This window comes from Rhinolophus sinicus, chromosome 2 (assembly GCF_057876585.1).
Source record: "Rhinolophus sinicus isolate RSI-liver-muscle chromosome 2, RSI-T2T, whole genome shotgun sequence".
Classification (NCBI taxonomy): domain Eukaryota; kingdom Metazoa; phylum Chordata; class Mammalia; order Chiroptera; family Rhinolophidae; genus Rhinolophus; species Rhinolophus sinicus.
The window spans coordinates 86500983-86521907 of record NC_142502.1 but is presented as its reverse complement, the minus strand read 5'-3'; the positions used below and the strand labels follow the sequence as shown (position 1 = coordinate 86521907).

Here is a 20925-nt window from a genome sequence, read left to right as displayed (position 1 = left end):
TTTTAAAAATCCCTCCATTTTCCAAAATCTCATTTAATTCTCAAAATTACCTCTCTTAGGGCTATTTTCCCCCCTAGATACACCTCTATGGGTTCCATACCAGACTTGACACTGGGAAACTTGTGAATCTTTTCTTTTCATCGAGGTTTATTTAGGAATCTAGCACACATGCATTCTCTAATCTCTGATTATCCAAAATTTTCAGGGATTATTTTAACCACCACCAACTCCATCCCACGACCCAACCCACTTTTGGTGGTGGAGTACATGGACCTTTTTCAGTCACATACTGGGACTTCTTATCTCTTTGTTTCCCTCCATCCCCTCCATCTTCTTCTCCTTTATCTCCTCCCCTCAACCTAAGCACACTTTTCATATTCTCACTCTGATTAATTATGTAGTCTTCCAGAGTTTTGATGTCCAGGACTTTTGAAACCCAAACATTTTCTCTATCACATAATTACCTCTGTCATGGGTTCCCAAAATCAATTTTGAAACTCAAAATGCAAAAAAATGGACGATTTCCTTTCTCTTGGAAATTACGCTTTTACTGTCACCACCAAAAATGCTACCCTGAGACGTGAAGATAGAATTAAGACTTAGCTGGCTGGGTTTGGTGGAAGGACCATTGGGCATAGGACTATGGGGTAGAAAGAACTGGAAGATAGTCCTTGGCATGGGGTCCTTGCATAACTGTCTAGTGCTGTGGTTTCCTGATGGGTGGTGTCACTACTTCTCTCCACACTCACTCCCTTTCCTTCTACTCTTAGCATTGAACCATTTAATGTTTGTGCCAGGTTCTGCCATAGATATAGGTGACTCCACAGGAAATAGAACAGTCTCTGCCCCTCGCCCCAGGTAGCTTAAATTCTAGCAGGTTCTAAATATTCTGAACCTTGGTCTCTGTCTCTTTTCTGCTACTCTTAATCTTCCCTGCAACCCTCAGTACTTCTTCACTTGAAACTGTCCCCTTCACACTGAGGCTGTGTGCTCCATGGCCTGGTCCTCTGTGCTCTAATCCATTAAGGGACTCTACCCCGGCTGCTGGTTACTGGAGCATTTGACCTTCCTGTTTCCTGCAAATGGGAGAAACATTATGATCGAATGCAGTGGAAAGAACATGGGCTCTGCATGATCTTGTGAAGATTAACTTGGCACTTAATTTTATCCTAGAAAAAATGGGGCTACCAATCTCATTTTTAATGGTATCCATATAAATACCATTTATGAGGAAATGAAACAGTCACTATTTCTAAATACTCACTAAATAATAGTAAAGGGGCTATGGACACTTTAAAGGGAATGCTCACTTTAAAGGTTTACTGTTAATTATTTCCTTCAGGATCACTATAGTTTTGGAAGAAAGGGGTTGACTTCTTGCTAAAGATTTACCAAATATGTTCCCTCCTTCTCCCCATCATTATGAGAAGTCTCAGACATCTCTTTTGTGTGTTACTTTCTGACTTGTTCAATATAAATTACTCCTCTCCACTAAATACATCTAGGTGAGCAACACAGGACAAGAATTAAACCACACATACAGGAAAACATAAAATTCATCATTTTAACCCTCTAGTGCCCACTGTGATTATGGAATATTTTCTCTTTTCCCTTGAGTATGTTTCTATCAAATATCTTCCTACTTATCTATGTCATCCACTCTGTGAAACTTGCTGTCAGACAACCACAAACTTTAAGCACTAACTAATCCAAAGCCTAGCTCCAAAATTTTACTTTAATCATTTAGAAACTTCTTTTCTTTTTTCCTTTTTTTTTTCTTTTTTTTTGGTATAGGGGATTTGAAATAGCTAAGCATATGCTATCTTTTTTCATACCTCACAAGTTCAAATTTTTGAGTTCAAATCAGGATTCAAAATAGATAAGTGTTGCTTTAAGTATGTTGTTTTGAAAACGCATATGGATTCTTCAAAATTAGGGATGATAAGCAAGAAGTTATGCCATATGTTCAAAATTATGAGAATTTTTTGAGACCTAATTTATCTTCGCTTGATCTTACTGAAATGTAGATTATTAGAACTCTTGGTAATTTGGGATCTCTGTGATAGCATCTGTAAAATGATATATCTTTGGCTGGAGTCACTCTTTAAGAAATATATTGTAACTGTTCTTGACTTTTTTTGAACAGAGTGTTTTAAATTAAAACTGTAGTGGAAATGCTATAATTCAGACTTTAAATTGTTATAAGCTCCAGGCAGGAAAGCTGAAAAGAAGTGCTGCATTTAAAAATAAGAGTTGTTTTACTAAAGAGATGGGAAGAAGGGAGAGAGGAGGGAATTAAAGGCTCCAGTAATTTCATTCAGGGGTGCTCTGAGCTCCCAAAGGTACCCGGACAGCAGGAGCAAAGAGAAAGCGGATTTCCACCCATCACTTCCAAACCACAGGAAAGGAGATAACTTAAAAATGCCAGAATGCAGCAAAAGAGTCTCCAATGTACTGACTTTAATAAAAAGAACCCATGGTGCCTTAAAATGCCCTTTGGTGTTGCAATGAAAACAGCTTTTAAAGTTAAACGGACTTGATGGCTGAGTAGAAAGGGGGCTTTTGCAAGAGTGGTGAATGCATCCGATATGGCTGCAGCATTAATTTTCTGATGTCTCTGTCAATATTTAATGCTTCAGTATCTGTAATTCCTAATAAACAGAGCTAAGTTAATTTATTCACTGCATATTTGTCTGCTATTTTTTTCTAGTGAACAAAGATATTATTTGCCTCATCAGTTCTTGTGTTCTTGAAATTTTATAGGATATGATACTATAATCAATCAAAATAACGAATTCCTTTTTAAAAATCACATTCCTAAGTAAAGCTTATTTTGTTTTGAGAAATTTGTTCTAAGTATTTTTAAATTGAAGAAGATAATTCTTAAGTAAATGAAGAGCAGTTTAAAACATGTTATCAGAAATAACTATGTTATATATCTCCCTGATAGAAACATATACAAGACAATTTTATGATCCCTGTCCTTCCCTCCAAAGCTAGAATATTAGAAGGTTCATCTATTGAATGCTAAAGCAGGGCAGAATGATGTTCATTTCTCAGGAATCATTTAGAATAGTGATCTCCAAAGTAATATGCACCGACCTCGAGATAATTCACTGGGGTTGAGGTGGGTTGCAGGTCAGACATTATAAAGATTTTGTTAGTGTTTTTGTTGTTGTTGTTGTTGTTGTTGTTTTAACCTAAAACAGGGGGCACAAACTATGGTCTTTAGGCCAGATCTGATCTACCACTGATTCCTATAAGTGAAGTTTTGTTGGCACACAGCCAAGCCTATTCATTTATGTGTTGTTTAAGGTTGCTTTCATGCTACCATAGCAGGAGTGTGACAAAACATATGGTTTGCAAAGCCTGCCATATATACTAACTGGACCTTTACAGAAAATGTTGGTCAACTCTTGAGCTAAAATAATAAGGAAGATTTTAAACTTTGCTGTATAAGATGGGTTTACACTGGTCTCCTTTGTAGGTCTGAGTGCCAGACAGTTGCAGGGCGTGTATGTTCTAAATGAGAAGTCCTGGGAAAGTATCGGTGCAATGGACAGTCCGTCCTCAGTTGTCTATTCCTTAAGACTGTTTCAACATATTACAGTTCACGAACCAGCTAGACATAATGATATATCATTTTAACTATTTTTAACTAAAATAATCCTCATAAAATGAGCAAGTGACTTGATTTTTTAAGTCTCCAACAAAATAATCTAGATTGAATATACCACTCCTAATATAGGCATCAATGATGAGAAATATCAGAGGTGACATAATACTTATGTCTAGTATAAGCTTGTTATTAGCCATAAATGTATGTTATAAACACTAATAACCTACTTGAATTTGACAAGAAGTCGGCCAACTTTTTGAAATTAAGATTTTTTTGAAATAAGATTTTCTATCTACTTTCATTATTAATATACCTAGCCCTAATTTCATATGTTTGCCTTGAGTTTTAACTAATAATTGAATTATGGCATCATAATTAGTAAGACATATACGAAATAGCTGTCTAGCACATGGAGATGCTGTGCAGTTTTCAATAATATTTAAAGACATGGGCTATTTAATATGATAAACATCTTTTCTGAAAAGTCTTTATAAAGGAAACACTAGTTTATCATTTATTTCAGCAAACCTTTAAATATTATAATACTGGGGATGCGTATGTTCTTGCTGCAGTAAACATTGTAAAATAATACATAAGAAAACAATAGAACGGTGAACTGAAATTCATTTCTTTGTGTCAAATATCATTAGAAAATGCACAGAAAACACATCTGAGGATTTGAGACAATAATTAATGAGCAAATGACAATATATTGGGGTTTTACTATACAGTTGGATCAAGTATGGATTTTAAAATATTCCCAGTTTATAACATCTGTGTTCTAAATATGAAATACATGAAAAGTGACACTTTAAGGGGCTTAAATGAAAAGTAAGTCAAAAAATTTATTCTCTAAAGTAATTGACTTCTTTAATAAAATCACTATTCTGTGGAAAAACTGTGAAGGTTTAATCAGCAATGGAATACATATATATGTATATATAGAGATCATATATCATAAAAAATTCCTAGATATAGGAATAAATAAATTTTTATATCATATATATTGAATATATATATATATATATATCTGTGTGTGTATATGTATATATATATATATATATATATATATATATATATTTACAATAATGAGATGGAGAAGCAAAAAGAAAATCTTTGGATCATTAAGACTTTCTCAAGTTATCTCGTGGCAAAATGTTTTAAAAAGTGACCAACTTCAAGATGTACCATGGATATTTGTTTTTTTCAATATACAAATGAGGTTCCTGATTGGAATATGACAAGTATGAAGTCAGCAATGAATTACATTTTATCACCTTGATGTCATCCAAAATCAAAAAGGAGGAGAAACAAAACCACAAACTCCTATTAAAAGACAAACAATTCAGAGACAACTAAAGAACTGCTGAAACCAGGAAAGAGAATGAATAAATGTACGTTTAGGAGCAAATGGAGGGAGGATACAGTGACTGCAGAGTGCAGAGTCAGCAGACACTCTTCTTGAACGAATGTATGGGAAACCCCTCAGTATGCACACCCCAAATCCCTTGTCTCTGCATGGGTGCACATGTTGGCAACAGAAGACCCTCTGACTAGATTTTGCTCTGAGAAGCAGAGGAGGTGTGGATATACATTGGATCACCCAGCAATCATATTTGTAGGAGGCTTTCTCTTTCTCTGTGGCAAAAGTACTGTGTAGCTGACTATTTGAGGAAAAATAAAGGCTAAATAAATGTACAACCCAAAGCCTGTATCTTTGGAGCACAAAAACAATCCCAGTAGCAGTGGTCCCTTCTGCAAAAACAATCTGGTCCAGGAAAGATTCATTTGCTATGGATATAAAGAAAATTTAAAAAGGGAAACAAAAACCCTCCCAGACTGGATAACAAACAAAATCAATCTTTAAGTTGAAACTGTTAAATAAAGTGATTGAGAACAGTTGAAGATGACAAAGTATTCCAGATAACTACAAACAAAAGGAAAGGAGAGGTTATAATATTCACAATAGGCAGGTTGAATTCAGGCCAAAAATTTCTTAAGAAAGACAAATAAAACCGCTTATAATGCTAAAGAATAAACTTTATAGGGAAAATACAATTGTACATCAACACTCAGGACAAAAGTAAGAAACAGGATGAGAATAAGAGATAGGGTTAGTGGTAAAATAGCACATTTTTCAGTTTATGACAGGGTATGTGGAAAAATTGTTAAAGATAGATCATCTAGAGTAAATGGAATTAATATATACCAGGGGTGCCAAAAAAAGTATACAAATGGACACTTTGGTCAACATTGCTCAAGCAGTAGTTCGCTGTAATCAGAAGTGTCTGGACGCTGATGATAACCACTTTGAGCACCTCTTATAATTGCAGAAGTCAAATGTGACTTGTATTCATCTTTTGTCATTAGTATATACTGGTATTACTACAATTTTAATACAGTTTTCCTTTCTTAAAATGTGTATACATTTTTTTGGCACCCTCTATATATGTATACTCATACAGTTGGACTCTATTCTGCAACAAAACAAAATAATTTCTTTTAGTATTTGTGGTGTCCTCACAAAAACTGATTATATATTAAGCCAAAAAGAAAAACCTATTAATTACCAAGATGAAAATAATACACACAAAAGTCTTTAATCAAAAATTGTATAAATTAATACAAATTTAGGAAACACAAAATGTCCCTGCCATCTATATATCGAAAAATTAGCTTTTCAACAGATCTTTGATTAAAGAGGAAATTCAAAATAAAATGTCTACCTGGAAAATAAAAGGAAAAATTTTGTCTATTAAAACTTATGGGATACAGTTAAAATAGTCATTCAAAGAAAATTTATAACTATTTTTAATAAATAATAGAATAAAAATAGATCAGTTGAATATTCAACATGGAAAATTTAAGAACGATAAAGTCTCCTACACACAAGACAAGCAAAATAATTTATAAGAATTGACAGAAAATACCTGGAAAACAGAAAAGCTGTAGAAATCATAAATATAAAATGTTTTTGAAAACAAATGAAAAAATACTAACAGTGTAGTAACAATATTGTTGCAATATAAAAACAATTTCAAAATTCTGAAGGAAACTATCTTGCTTAGAATGCTATATCCAAAAAATTAAATGTAAGGGCAGAAGAAAGTTTTTAATATGCAAGGCATCAAATATTTTCTTCTAATACTCCACTTTCCCAGGAAGCTCCTTTAGGGCCCAGAAGGTATAAGAGGAAACCAATAAAAAGGAACGCATGAAACACTGGAAATGGGAGATCGAACACCAGAGATAGGGCAAAGAAAATTTCCAGGATGTTGGTAAAGAGAACCACTGGATAACAACTTATACAAAGCATAGGAGACAGCTAGCACAGATTGGAATAGATACCTCAAGTGACGCATGTGTTGAGTCTGTCACGACCAAGAATCCCTTCACCTTTGTCCTGTATTGTCAACCAGATGTTGCTCGAATGAGCCTGGCCAAGATTCTTAGTTCTCTTTGGCTTTTCCAAGTGGTGATAAAATTCTGCTCTCCCTTTCTTACCCAGCCGCCTGGAATAGCTGACACTATCTGACTCTACCTATAGAAATGTTCAGGTTTGACAGACTCCTGAGAGATGGAGGTTGGCCACAGCAAGTTTAGAAGCATACAATGGCAGCACAACTCACCATACGTTTTCCTTCCCACTGCTTTGACCTTGACCTCACCAGATTCCCTCATGTAGGAAACTTGCTGCTTCCCATGGACCACTACAGTCTTGCCTTCTGACATCTTCAGAATGGGTTTTTAAACCTCCAAGAAAAGCTTAAGCCAGCATATAAACCAGAGACTCTGTTCAGCTCATCTTTCCCTAGGCACCTTCAATTCTCAACAATGCTGCCTTTTTCTTAGACAGCTAGTCTTGTGCTGGCTACTCAGTTTTCATAGTAATCACTTTTCTCACTGATTAAGAAATGTAAATAGTTGATAAAATAATAAAACTGTTGAGAAATAAATCAAAATTAGAATATATTTCAATGTAAAAGCCATCTTTAATGGGCAAAGCTAAAAGCATCCCATTAATGTTACATATTAACATGATTATTATTTAATAATGTTAGAGCTACCAGCCAATGGGATTAAAAGAAAGGAATAAAAATATTAAAAAGTGGCAAAGGCGAGGTAAATTTATCACTATGATAGGTGATTACAATATTTTAGGTGTTATGCCTGGAGTTTCCAAGATAATCAACTAATGACAATTACAATCAATGAAGTAACTTAGTCATGTGTCTTTTGTAGGAAATCCAAAATTTTCATGTTCTGATGTAAAAATGTTCCAAAACTGTTGTCAAGTGGAAAAAAAAATAATATCCGAACAAATAAAATGCAGAATATTGTATATAAGATGCTACTTTTTTATAATAGTGTATATTTGTGATGTGTACGTGTGCAATAATTTGTATTTGCTTGATATGGAAAATAAAGACTTGAAGCACAAACAAGAAACTAATAAAAATAAAACACATTTAGTTACTCTTTCAAGGTACAGAGGATTTAAACTCCTAATATCTACAAACTTAAATACCCTAGAGTTATAGTTTTCTAACGTGTTTAAAATTTTCTGAGAATTTTTTAAAATAAGTTTAGAAAACTTATTTTAAAAAACATCATTGCTTTTTAAAAGATGGGGGAGGGACATCTACAGCAAACACATTCAACAAAAATTGAGAAAAACAATCAAGGGCTTAAAAATACATGGCTTTGGCAAAAATAATTCAGCTTGAGATATGAGGCCCTTATATATCTGCAAAAAAGTAATACTTCTCCTTCGTAGATACATATGTAAATAGACCTTTTTGGCAACTTTTCTCTGTAGGCTTAAAACTTCCCACTCTTGTGGTTTCCTTGCTCTTTTCACATAATTCATGGCCTCATGTAGTAGCTCTAAATTCCTCAGTCTTTGGCATTCATCCCCTTTCCAGCTTAAAGACCCACTCAATTCAAGGCCTCCTTCCCTCTCCTCTCTACAGCTGAACTCATCTGTTTGCTGTATCTCCACTTTCTCTCCAAAGCAACTGTCTGGAATTAAAGACTTCATTCATTCATTCCAGACTCAACTCTGCCTGATCCCTTGTTCATACTCAGCCGAACTCAACAATTCATTGTACCATGAATTAAACAGTACTTTTGTCCCAGCTCTGATATCCTCGGCAATGCCCTCCCCTTTCTCCCCAAATTTCTTCGAGATGCAATCACAAGCACCCTTAAATTAATTCCCACTGTTACCTCCCTCTTCGATGAAAAATTTCTAATCCCATCCTACCCCTTTTGAGATGAGCTCTCTCCTTCCTTAAACATTTCTCCTCTCAATATTTTCAAAAATAACAAACTGGGCACCTTTTAGGAGACACTACGGGCACTTGTTTAGTTCTGCGGAAGAGGCTGGAGCTAGAGACTGACAGGAATAATTGAGACACAAGCAATACACTATGAAAGCAGGTGTCTTGTGAGAGACCTGAGTATGACAAGAGGTTTTTTTCTTCCTAGGAAGAAATTCTGACACAATGTCTATCACATTTAGACTTAATTCCACGTGAGCTTGACTTTTGTCCACTAACATACTCTTTATGCCTTTCTTCTTCCCAGGATGTGACAATCCCTCGCAAGCCTGTTTCTCTCCATCCTTTATATCAGACTAAACTCTATCCTCCTGCTAAGTCCTTGCTGCATCCACAGACCCTCTCACAGGCTGACTGTCTTAGCCCAGGACCTTTCAGTCATTTGTCCTCCTTCTCACTGACTGATGAACAGGAGAATTCTCACACCCTGTTTAGTCACAACGCGTATAATAAGGTGAGAATTCCCTACTGAAATGGGAATCGTTCTGTGCTGTGAACCTTCTTTATGCTTAACTTTTAAAACTTAAATGTGGAGGAGACATATATTAAGACTATTTCAGTATCTTAAGATTATTAAATATTTGTGTTAAGGCACATGACTTTATAAAAACAACAATTAACCTTAAGAAATTATTAAGTATTTATTTTTCCTTTGAGAGTCATTTCCTGATTTGCGTTCCTCATTGTTTCATGTTCTTGTCCAAGGGTGGAAATCCCAAGAAGTTTCCCAAAACCTTACAAGATGCCATTATTAATGTATCTTCTAGTCTTAGTTTACTGTTCTTAAAAAAGCTTCCTTAAATTATACCTTGAGGAGGATGCACTTATAATTGCAGTCAATAGGAAAATAAATACTTAGAATTTTGGAAAGTATCTGTAAAATACTATTAACATTTTATTTTAAAATGTGTCTATCTGCCCCATAACATATAATGATGGGATATATAAAAATGTGTTCTGTACCAAAAATATGCATATATGCTAAATAAAAACAAGCAAAAATATTTATAGTTGGCTTTGGAACGCAATCGTAAATGTTCGGTTAGAAGCAAGCGGTGAAAACCACGCAACGCTTCCATATAAGTGCCCTTCCTCTTCTGAGCATCACTATAAGGACTTCCCGTCTAGTACAGACTCTGAAAAATTTCCTACAAGAATTGACTTGTCAAATCAACCTGCAATTAAATCTCTTATTTGTAATTCAAAATCTTGTTTAAAAGCACTAATTTTGCAAATTCTCTCTATCTTATGGAATATACCTCTATACTTGAACATCAATCAAAGCCATATCTTCCAGGATGTAACTGAACAATACTTCTTTGGCCCTGGAACATTCTTTTGAAAAAAATGTTCATAAACCCAGTCTAACCACCAAAAATCATCTAAAAAGTAAACACAATTATGTGAGGAAAAATTTGCTTTTTATATTTAATAGCGTCTATCACAATGGAATGATCAACCCTGAATTAAACTTTAAAAATATACATTTTCTGCAAACAAAACATTTTTGGGCAAAGTTCAGGATGACATTTTTATGGCCTTTGTTTGTTTTCTACTCTTGGTTTAGAAAAAGTATTTCAGAGAAAGTATGTATTTTTTAATGATTTTATATTATTTGAATTTCATCCTGATTTAATGACTGCCAGAACTTATGAAATGCATTTAGTTATTAGAGTTAATAATTCTGATAATAACATACCATTTTCTTATAAATTGTTATCTATGATTAAGTTATAATTGTATTTTTATAGGTATCGATTGCATTAAATGCCTCATTCTTTTCATATTTTGGTGGTGTTTTCTGGAACTATTCAGCAAGGAGAGAGATGGTATTTAGCCATATTTTAGCCTGTTCTTGATAAGACTGTGAAAAATCATATATAAAAGTCATTTGAGGTTGGACAACTCTCTTCGGTCTACACAATATTCATCGTAGATTTTGGTCTTTCAGAGTCTGAGATTTATTGAAATTGAATAAAGAAACATTCACATCTGAAACAATAATAATAGTAATAAAAGACAATATTTCTTGATGGAAGATTCAATTTCTTAGTTTCGTATTTGAATTGTTTCTATTAAAATGTGTAGATTATCTAATTTGATAGCAATGTTTACAAACCTTGTGTTATAACATTGGACCAATAGCATATTATCAAGACTTGGTTTTTTTACTTGAAATAGCTTCTTGCCTTGCACTGTAAAGCATAATCTGCCATGTAAATCAACATCTCTTTAGTGCCCTAATGTTATTCCCAGCCCTGATTTTACAGCTTTACCTGTTAGGCTCATCTCCAAACTCAAATCTTCCCACTATCCCCCAGGGGAGCCACACTGACCTTGACTTAACTATATTTGATGGTTCCTTATCAACTGGGGCTACAGAAGGTGTCGAACAGGTTTTATTCTCCTGTGGAATCTGTAGTGCACACTCCTCTCTTCTAAATCTTCATCAGATTCCACATATCCTAAATTCTTACCCTAACCCCTACCCTCTCCTCTCACTTTCAAGATAGAGCTCTAGCATATGATGTCATATCATATGTGTATGATGATGCTCAGGTACTTACTTTCCTTTTCACCTTAGAATTAACCAGTATATCTTCTCTTTCCCCTAGTCTCATTAAGGGAGTCATTACTCTTTAATCCATAAAAGTAATATAGCCCAGTGGATAAGAGCATGATGTCTCTAGTCAGTGTGTCTGAGTTAATTTCTTGACCCCACTCCTTCCAGATGGTGATTTAGCCTCCATGTGTCTCTATTTATTGATCTACAAAATGAAGATGATAATAGTATCCACCTTATTAGAATATTATGAAATTAAGATGTACTAATATGTGCAAAGCACTTCAAACTGTGCCTGGAACATAAAAAGAACCACGTAAGAGTTAGGCCTTATTATTCATAAGGCTTCTTGGGGTGTCATTCCCATCACTCTCTTGAATTTTCGTTTGGTGTTTTCCCACTGGGCCCGTCCTCTTTGTGTGCAGAAACCTCAAAAAAGAAAACAAAAGGAAATAATGCCCCATCCTTTTCCTTGAAGCTGCTGCAAACCTAGTAATTTCGAGTCTTTCTCTCAAAGTAATCAATAGCTATTATCTCCTTTCCCTTTCTATATACTCTTTAACCCATTCTTGAAAGTATTCTTTCTCTCACCTGAACCACTCTACAAAAATTGCTGTCTCAAGGGTAAACTGCTTGTCAGCAAACTCAGCTGAATTTCCTCAGTCCTCTTATCTCTTTTATCCCTTGTAGCAATTGACGTGGTTGATCATAAACTCTTGAATCTTTCTCCTTGCTCTGCTCTTAGGATAATACGAGTATGTACGTTCCAAACTCCCTGACTGCTCCTTTGTTTTCTTTGTGGACACGTTTCCTTCTCTACCTCTTCTGTCTAATTGTCTCATTTCAGATATTCACCCACCCACTGGCTTCTGTGATCACCATTTGTACTGATAATTCTCAGATCCACACTTCTAATTCTGTTTCTCCTCTGAGATCCAGTTTCATAACTTCAGCTGCTTATTTGTCACTTCTCCTAGGATGTTATGTTGTCACCTCAAACTCATCATTCATTTCGCTTCAAACTAGTTCTGTTCTGGTTTCTCTACTTCTGGCATCAGTACCACAATTCTCAGTCTCCAAACTCAAAACTTGATTCATCTGTTATACTTTTCCTGCTTTGTCCTCACAGCTGGTCATTTACCAGGTTGAATAGATTCTTGTTTCGCTATGTCTGTCGTGTTGTATTCTCTCATTACTTTTTATTATTGTTCTACTTCACTTAAACTGATCTAGTTATTTTCCTGCAGCCAGGCCTTAGGAATTTCTCACTGTTCAACCTACTCATGCATTCTCCCCATATAAAATACCTTCCAGGTTTTTCTACTTACTATGCAAACCATTCTCATACGTTATCACCTAGTTAAATTATCCACTCCTCTTGAAGTTTCCCATGCACCAAAAATCAAAGTGGTATTTTTCTCCTTTCAATTTCTATAATCCTTGCCTGTGTCAAGGTATTTCATGCATATTATAGGTTATCTCATATTTATTTGTTGTGATTGTCATAGTATCCATCTAGAATGTGACATGCTTAATATGGTATTTTTCACATTATAGGTATAGCAATAAATATGTGTTAATGATCACCAAATCCTGAAATGATCTAATGCTTGAATATTTATGACTATTTCTATTTTAAGCAGAAACTAAATCTGAGCCAATTTGTGGATTTATCAGTACATTTAGTACAATTTCAGTCAATTGAGAATTTCCCTTTTTTGAAGGCTACATCCAATTTCCATGAACTTATGGAGAGCCTTGCCTGAGAGCATAGATGTTGTGGGAATGGGAAGGCAGCAGGATCTTATCCTTTTTTGCTATATGCGGACTCTGGTATCCTCTGGGGTGTCCTCAGAACTGTCTGGTATACGACCATCAATTATATGATACATTGCTACATCCTTCTTTCTTCACCTGCATGGCGTGCCCTGCTGACTCTCGGTTAACTACTTCAGAGCCCCTGTAGCACACATGGGAAAACATTATTACTTGCATATCAGGAACAGGTAAAATTTGTTAGACTCTCTCTGAACCACCAGCTTGTATACCCTACCACATTTCCCCGAAAATAAGACCTAACCAGAAAATAAGCCCTAGCATGATTTTTCAGGATGCTCGTAATATAAGCCCTACCCCAAAAATAAGCCCCAGTTAAGATCATCAGCCAGAAGGACGCATTTAGTTCATCTGTTGCAACACACAATGGATGTATTGAATTATAAAACAATAATATTGATATATTATAAATGTAAATAATATTATTGGCATGAATACATAAAATCAATGATAATGTAAATTATAATTAAGTATTTGTAAATACCCAAGCAGGCGCCTTTGGACGAGAGGTAAACGCCTATGTAAACAGATGAACTTGAGACTTATTGCCCAATGACCAATCGGAGTACAGACATAACACACGAATAACATGCGCAAATGATAATGAACGGACGTGGTTGTGTCTAATATGAATTTTCATAATTCAATACATCGTGTTGTAACAGGCATACTTAATGCGCTCATGTGAAATAAAGAAACGTTTTCTGAATTTAGTGCCTGCAATTTTTCGTTGCTTTTGTGTGGACCATCATTTTTAACTGTCATCATTTTTGTTGCCATCCTGTCTTGTAAGTCTTCAATTAACACTTGATTTAATAGTAGATTTAAAGGGAATAATATTTTGACCCCCAGACAAGATGAGTGTAAAAAGAAAAAGCTATTCCATAGAGTACAATAAAGGAATCGTGGAGTACTCCTGGGGCAAGAATCGTACAGCTTTCTGCAAAGAGAAGAGATTGGATCTCCGAAAGGTCCGAAAATGGCGAGCAGAGTACGATAACCCCTGTCAACAGGTGGATGAGGGAAATGCTAAGAAGCGCAAGTGTGGATGAGGTCGGCAACTATTATTTCCTGAGCTGGAAGAAATAATCTGTGAATGGATTGCTGACAGGAGAGCAAAGGCTTTGGTTGTGCACAGGGCTGATATTCAAGCATGTGCGCTTGCAATGGCACCACAGTTAGAAATATCCCCAGAAGAATTCAAAGCCTCACAATACTGGCTGGATGGCTTCCTTCAGCGATACGAACTGTCTCTAAGATCGACAACACTGTTCAAGCTGGAAGATACTGAAGTTATTAAACGTGCACTTGCATTCAAGTCCTTTGTTGACGGCATTGACTTTTCTAAATACCAACTCTCCATCTTGATTGCTATGGATGAAACGAGTGTTTATGGGCCAAGGATCTCAAATTACAATTGATCAGAGGGGTGCCTTGTCAATCTACATTCCCTCCACTGGTTACGAAAATGCACGTGTTACTTGTACTTTGGCAATTCATTTGGAGGGAAAGAAAGCCCCACCTCTAACCATCACTAAGGGCAAGAAAGATAAGGTTGAACGTGTTTCAGGCATTTATGTTCTTGAAACCAAAAAAGCCTGACGTACACAAACAGTTATAAGGAAGTGGGTCAATATAATGCTGCCACCTGTTTTGTGAGGTGGCCAAAGAGGTCTGCTAGTCTGGCATTCTGCCAGCACTCACCATGCTAAAGACATGAAGAACTTCCTTGCAGAGAAAAGAATAGATCAAATAATGATTCCCGCAGGAATGACTGCCTATCTCCAGACTCTTGATATTGCAATAAACAAGCTATTCAGGGACAATTTGCTCACGGAAATCAATGACTACATTGAAAATAGAATGGAGAGAAATCAGCGTGGAAACTTTGTGAAGCCCAGCCTGCAAGAGGTCATGACTTGGATCACAGGATAGAATTCATGGGATAAAATCACTGACAGCTGTGTTGCCAATGCACTACGAGCAGGCTACATGGACAAGAAGTGCTCATTTAAGGAGAGCTCTATTGCTGGACATGAGAGATTGGGGCCAATGGTACTATAGGAAATGGAGTCGTAAGAAATTCAAATCGGAATTTGGAGAGTTATGACAATGTTCCAGAAGAAGATGACATGATTGTATTTGAATAAATGTAGATTTTTGTACATAAATAAATGAATAAATGTAGATTGTTGTACATGAAAAAATAAGACATCCCCTGAAAATAAGCCCTAATGCGTCTTTTTTGGAGCAAAAATTAATATAAGTTCTATTCTTATTTTCGGGGAAATATGGTACATATTCTTCTCTACTCTGCTGTTCCTGCCCCCTTTGCTACAGGGAACTCCACAAGAGTTCATTTGTGAATTTGCCTAATCACTAAATTTATTTATTAATGTTCACTACACTTTTATGGTCATTTGTGGACATGTGAGAGGAACAGTGAAAAATTTGAATGGTCTGTACACAGGGTCCCAGTTGAGGTTGAACAAGGTGATTCTCTGCTTTCTTGTTTCAGCTCTAATGTTATAAACAAGTGTCCTTTTCACAGTCTATCTAGTACTATGTGTTTTGAAGTTTTGTGCTTATTGGTGATGTGTTGTTTAAAATCACAACTAAGCATAGTGCTGAAGTGCTGTCTAGTATTTTCTAAGTGCAAGAAGGCTGTGATGTAACTTGCAGAGGAAATATGCATGTCTGGTAAGCTTCCTTTAGGCATGGGGTATAGTGTTATTGGCTGTGAATTCAGTGTTGATGAATCAATAACATATATTAAATAAGGTGTCTTTCAAAGAAACACACATAAAACAAAGTTATATATGATTGATTGGTGAAAATGTGATCAGGCTTGTAGGAACATAATCCTGTATTTCCCCTTGGAGAATTGGATCAGTATTTTCTAATTCCATGTTCACATGACTTTCAAGACCATAACTACTGCGATAATGAGAACCATTGTATCTTTGTTTGGGATTCTCTGTGAAGAGTATTCACATATATGTAGTTAATTTGGGAGGAGGTTCTAGGGAATACCAGTTAGGGGAGTGGGAAACTGAGACAAAGAGAAGACATCCAAAAAAGGGTGTGTGATTGTGGGTAACTAAAGCTTGAGTTTCCTGGGGCATTCTGGGAGCCAATGTGGACCACACAGATCAGAGTTAGGCAATCTGAAGTGGGGAGGGGAATCCTGCTAGTCTTTAGTTAAGGGCTGTGCTGGGGGAGGAGAGCATTAACCCTTGGAAAGAACCCTCCGGCAATGAGAAGCAGAGATAAGCAGTTTTGAAGTTCAGAGGCTGGTACTAAAATGCCAAGGCCTGAGATTATATAGGTGGGTCAGTGATTTATACTACGAGTACATATATTCACAAATCTTATGTTTATGATCTAAATTTGAAGTCCAGGATCCTGCAAATCAAAACTTTGGCTATCAAAACTCAAGAGATTTTTCTTTATTTTTTATATATTTTACACACAGACACACACACACACACACACACACACACACACGCACACAGAGATAAGTAGATAGATATAGGTAGATATTTTGATATATATTTGGCTATTTATAACTGCTGAAACAATAAAGGGTACAAAGGACATATGCACTAAGTATGTGGGGGTTACATTCTTAAATTTGTATCTCATCTATGGTCCTTTTGCCAAATTTCCCTCCATTTTGCAATGCATTTAAAAATGTTTGTCTTCCAAGCGAATAAAGTACCATGCACAGCACATCTGGTTATGTAGAGTTTACCTTCTGAGTTTGAGAAGTCATTCACCTAGAAACATTACTTTTCCTAAAGAGGAAGGAGTACATTGCCATGGGAGTCTCAGCTACTTTCTTGGCCCTCAGGTGAGAAAACTAATGTGCATGTAACGTAGAAATGTTTTTCGCACTCCATAACTTTTATTCTTTTTTCCCTCCTCTGCCTCATTTCTTCTAGCTTCTTTTCTCATAATCTCCGAGGCTCTCCTGTCTTTTTAAGTCAAGCCAAATTCCAATTCTTTTGGCCTGCTGTCACATTCCAGGTTAAGCACTCAACTTTGTACACTTTTTTTCTCTTATCCCAAGTACATTTTCTTCCTTTTATTTAGCACAACTACAGGCCATGTAGACAAGCAGTTGTCTCTTATCCTTACCTCCCCTGAGTCTTTACTCTGCCAGTTTGCACCAGCAACAAACAAGAAAACACATGGCCAGCCCATGAATAGAACCAGAGGGAGTGACAACAAAGCCTTCACAGTCTGGGTGACTTTTCTGATCTGTTGGCAGGAGAAAGGCAGGGATTTCGTCCTTATAAAGGCTCTATTTGTAGTGAAAGCTTGAGAGCTTTTTTACAAGAATAGAATCCTAATAGATGGAGAGATGGCGCTGAAGCCTCAGGAGAAAATTCACAGCCATTCTGAGAATATATTTCAGTTTTCAAAAATTGTATTACTTAGGGGCCTTGTTTGTCACTGTGCAGCCATTTTACTTCACTTCTCCCATTATAGCTTTCACTTCAGAGCAGGTGAGAGTTATTCATCTTCCACCTCTATTCTTCCTCCCCTGAATCCCTCCTGGCCCTGACAACTCCTACCCCCCTCCCACTTGCAGACCCCTAGGCAGCTATCATTACTACTAGAGATCGGGGCAAGATGTTAAGGTCTCTCACAGAGACAGGAAAACATATTTTCCTATGAGGGACCACCATGTACCCTGATCTTGCCTGGACAGTTTTTTTGACAGTATATCAATATATGCTTTTCTATTTTTTAAATCTATTTTTAAAAATAGCTTTTTGAAAATAAATATAGGTCTACCAATGTAACCTACCATTTCAATCAATAAATATTTTTATAATTATATGATTTCAATGGTTTTTAGTGCCCCTTCTCATTAAGAAGTATCTTGGTTTGATCAGTAAGTATAACTATACTTACTTTACCTGTAGTGAAATGCAATTAAAGGCTCATCTGTAGACAGTTTCCAACAAGACATCAGTTGCTGAATTAATTGTGTTGAAACACGAATTGTTTTATGCCTATACTTGGAAAAGTAATTCAAACTCTTGCTTTAGCTTCTTTGACTGAAAAATAGTAATAAAAATAAAATCTCTATCATAGGATTGTAACCAGGATCAAGTGACACATGCAAGTAAAATGTTCATGTTCTAACTTAAGCACCCAGTTTTATATATTTTTTAACATGCTAGCTATTATTTGTAGAATGTTGGTGCTGGAGTGAAGAAACAGTCCATCAACATGAATAATAAGACATTACTTTCATTTAAATGCCTTTTTCCTTTATTATAACCTATTCATTTCTTTAATGCTTTTAATTTATTCACATATGTATTCTCTTTAATTCTAATTTCTCTGTTTTGCTCCCTCTAGTTAACTATACTACTGTATTTTTTGTTTGTATATTTTATTTCAAAAGTTGTGTTATTATTTTATGTACATATACTTTATTTCACATAAATGTTATTGTGTCACTTACTTCACTGTTTTTCTGTGGATTTCTTTTTCCTGATCTGTACTAGTAGGATATTGAGTCTGGCTCCAAAACTCTTACTCTAGGGTCTAAACTGGGCTGATTGCATCAAAATTATGTAAGGAGCTTTAGAGAAATGATACTGATACTCACTTAGAACTTCTAAACTCACAACTTCCACTGAACTGGGTGATCTTAAAGTTTTTACCTCATCGAAAATTCTATGCCTCCTCTATGATAACACATTTTTTCTCTTTTGCTTCTTAAATTTTCTAATGATTCAGCAAGAAAATGAACTTCATTATAAAAATTAACTTTACAAAGGAAAACTCTTTGACATGTTTGTAAGTGCTTGATTATAGTTAATTTTTTTCCTCATAAAACCCCTCGTAAGTAAAAGGAAAAACTGTTAATTAGTATATATATTAACTTAGGCCATAGGATTTTTTTTTTTGAAGAGGTTATAAAATGTTGAGTTCTTAATCAATATTGTCCCCATGTTCTTATAATATTTACAATTGGGCTGAATGTTTATACATCCAGTATTTGTGTACTTATTGAATCAGAAAGTACATGTTGTTTTTCCAGTGCATTACTTCAATTACTAAAAGTTATTTCTTTAAAAAATATATCACAGTTACCAATACGTACTTTCTTATGATTTACTTTTTAGAAATTAAAGTGCCTTTTTCTGTTAATAAACAATAAAATAAAAATAAAGTGCCTTTTTCTGAAGGCACTTTTAAAATTTAATCCTTTACATTAGAATAGTGTGTTTTTGTTAAGAAAGAGGAAGCATTTTACTTGAAATGTATTTTATGTTTATGATATGTTAACAGAATATTTACTGATGAGTTTGCATTAATCATTTTTCCAAGCAGCTGCTCTTGAGATGGTAAATTAAGAATAAGGAGGAACTATAACTTCTCTGTGATTAAAGAAAGTGAGAGGAGACTGAGGAAAATGGAGCTGTTTTCAGTCCAATTCCATCCATTATTTATCTTTTCTACGTAAAGGATCACTCCCCTTACAATAAGCCAAGGGTGAGACATCTATTAGAATATTGAGGGGACAAAATAGCAAAATGTATTATGAATGAGAATACACATTTTGGGGAATAGGAGGAATAGGAGGAAGAAACAATTATAATAGTCAACTCTTGGGGGAGTTGGGCCCTATTGTCTTTTGTTGTCATGTCAGAGTATTAGGGGATTGGTACACAGACTTTGGAAGCTCTGATGACGTTTCACGGTGGTATGCTGCTGTGTGAATGAGGTAAGAAGACAAAAGAGGGACAGGTCTTTCCAGAAACTGGCTTTAGACTGCGTCCTAGGTCATGAGCATTTTTTCTTTAAAACTTTTGGATAGTTCACCCTATAGATGTTGACTTTTCTCTTTTACATTCTTTCATATTCATGTTTTCTCCTACTTATTTATTTTCATATGTAACCTATTTCTGAATTTCATATTTGTGTCATTATTCAGAATATCAATGCATAGCTGCTCAGAGAATTGACTCTGACAATCTACAGAAATCCAGTGAATTAAAACATTCATATTATAGGCATATTTCCAACATGAGTTAAATTTTTTACTCCCTCCTTTTTTCCTGAGGTTTCTTCTGATATTTTAACAGACATCAATCAACAGAAGTTGAAGTAGGTTATAACTCAGCTGGACAAATCTAAAGTAATTCTGAGTTTTTCTTACTAGTACAAAGGCTGAGGGGGGCTATAAATATTTAGATCTAAATGTGTGAAAAATATTTTACAAATGTATTTCAAGAATACAGTGACACACGTTTGAGATAAGCGGTTTACAATTTTCATAGCTTCAAAATGAGAAAATGAGCACTAAGTTAAGTGATTTGGTTCAAGGTTCCAGAAACTTTATCGAATTAATAACCTAATTCTCTACCAATGACAGAAAGCATAGACTCTGCAACTTTTTTGTTCCAACATGACATCTAGGAACCCTGGAGTCTGGAAGCTGACCACGGATTATTTATGTACTTCACAAAGATTTATTGAGTATTCCTTATTTGCAAAGCACTGTGTCTGTGCTGACCATGCGCTGGAAAGAGAGGAGA

At 35.4% G+C, this 20925-nt stretch overlaps 1 protein-coding gene across 26 annotated transcripts in view; it reads left to right on the top strand.

Moving 5' to 3' along the window:
• MLIP (muscular LMNA interacting protein) overlaps positions 1 to 20925 on the top strand; it is a 245332-nt gene that overhangs the window by 201350 nt on the left and 23057 nt on the right. For 18 of the 26 annotated variants that reach the window (XM_074333093.2, XM_074333097.2, XM_074333095.2 and 15 more), the window contains one exon: positions 9209 to 9415. The exons of the other annotated variants lie outside the window; for them this stretch is intronic. In XM_074333093.2, the coding sequence (XP_074189194.2) occupies positions 9209 to 9415 (207 nt within the window). The remainder of the gene's footprint in view (positions 1 to 9208; positions 9416 to 20925) is intronic. 26 annotated transcript variants of the gene reach the window in all.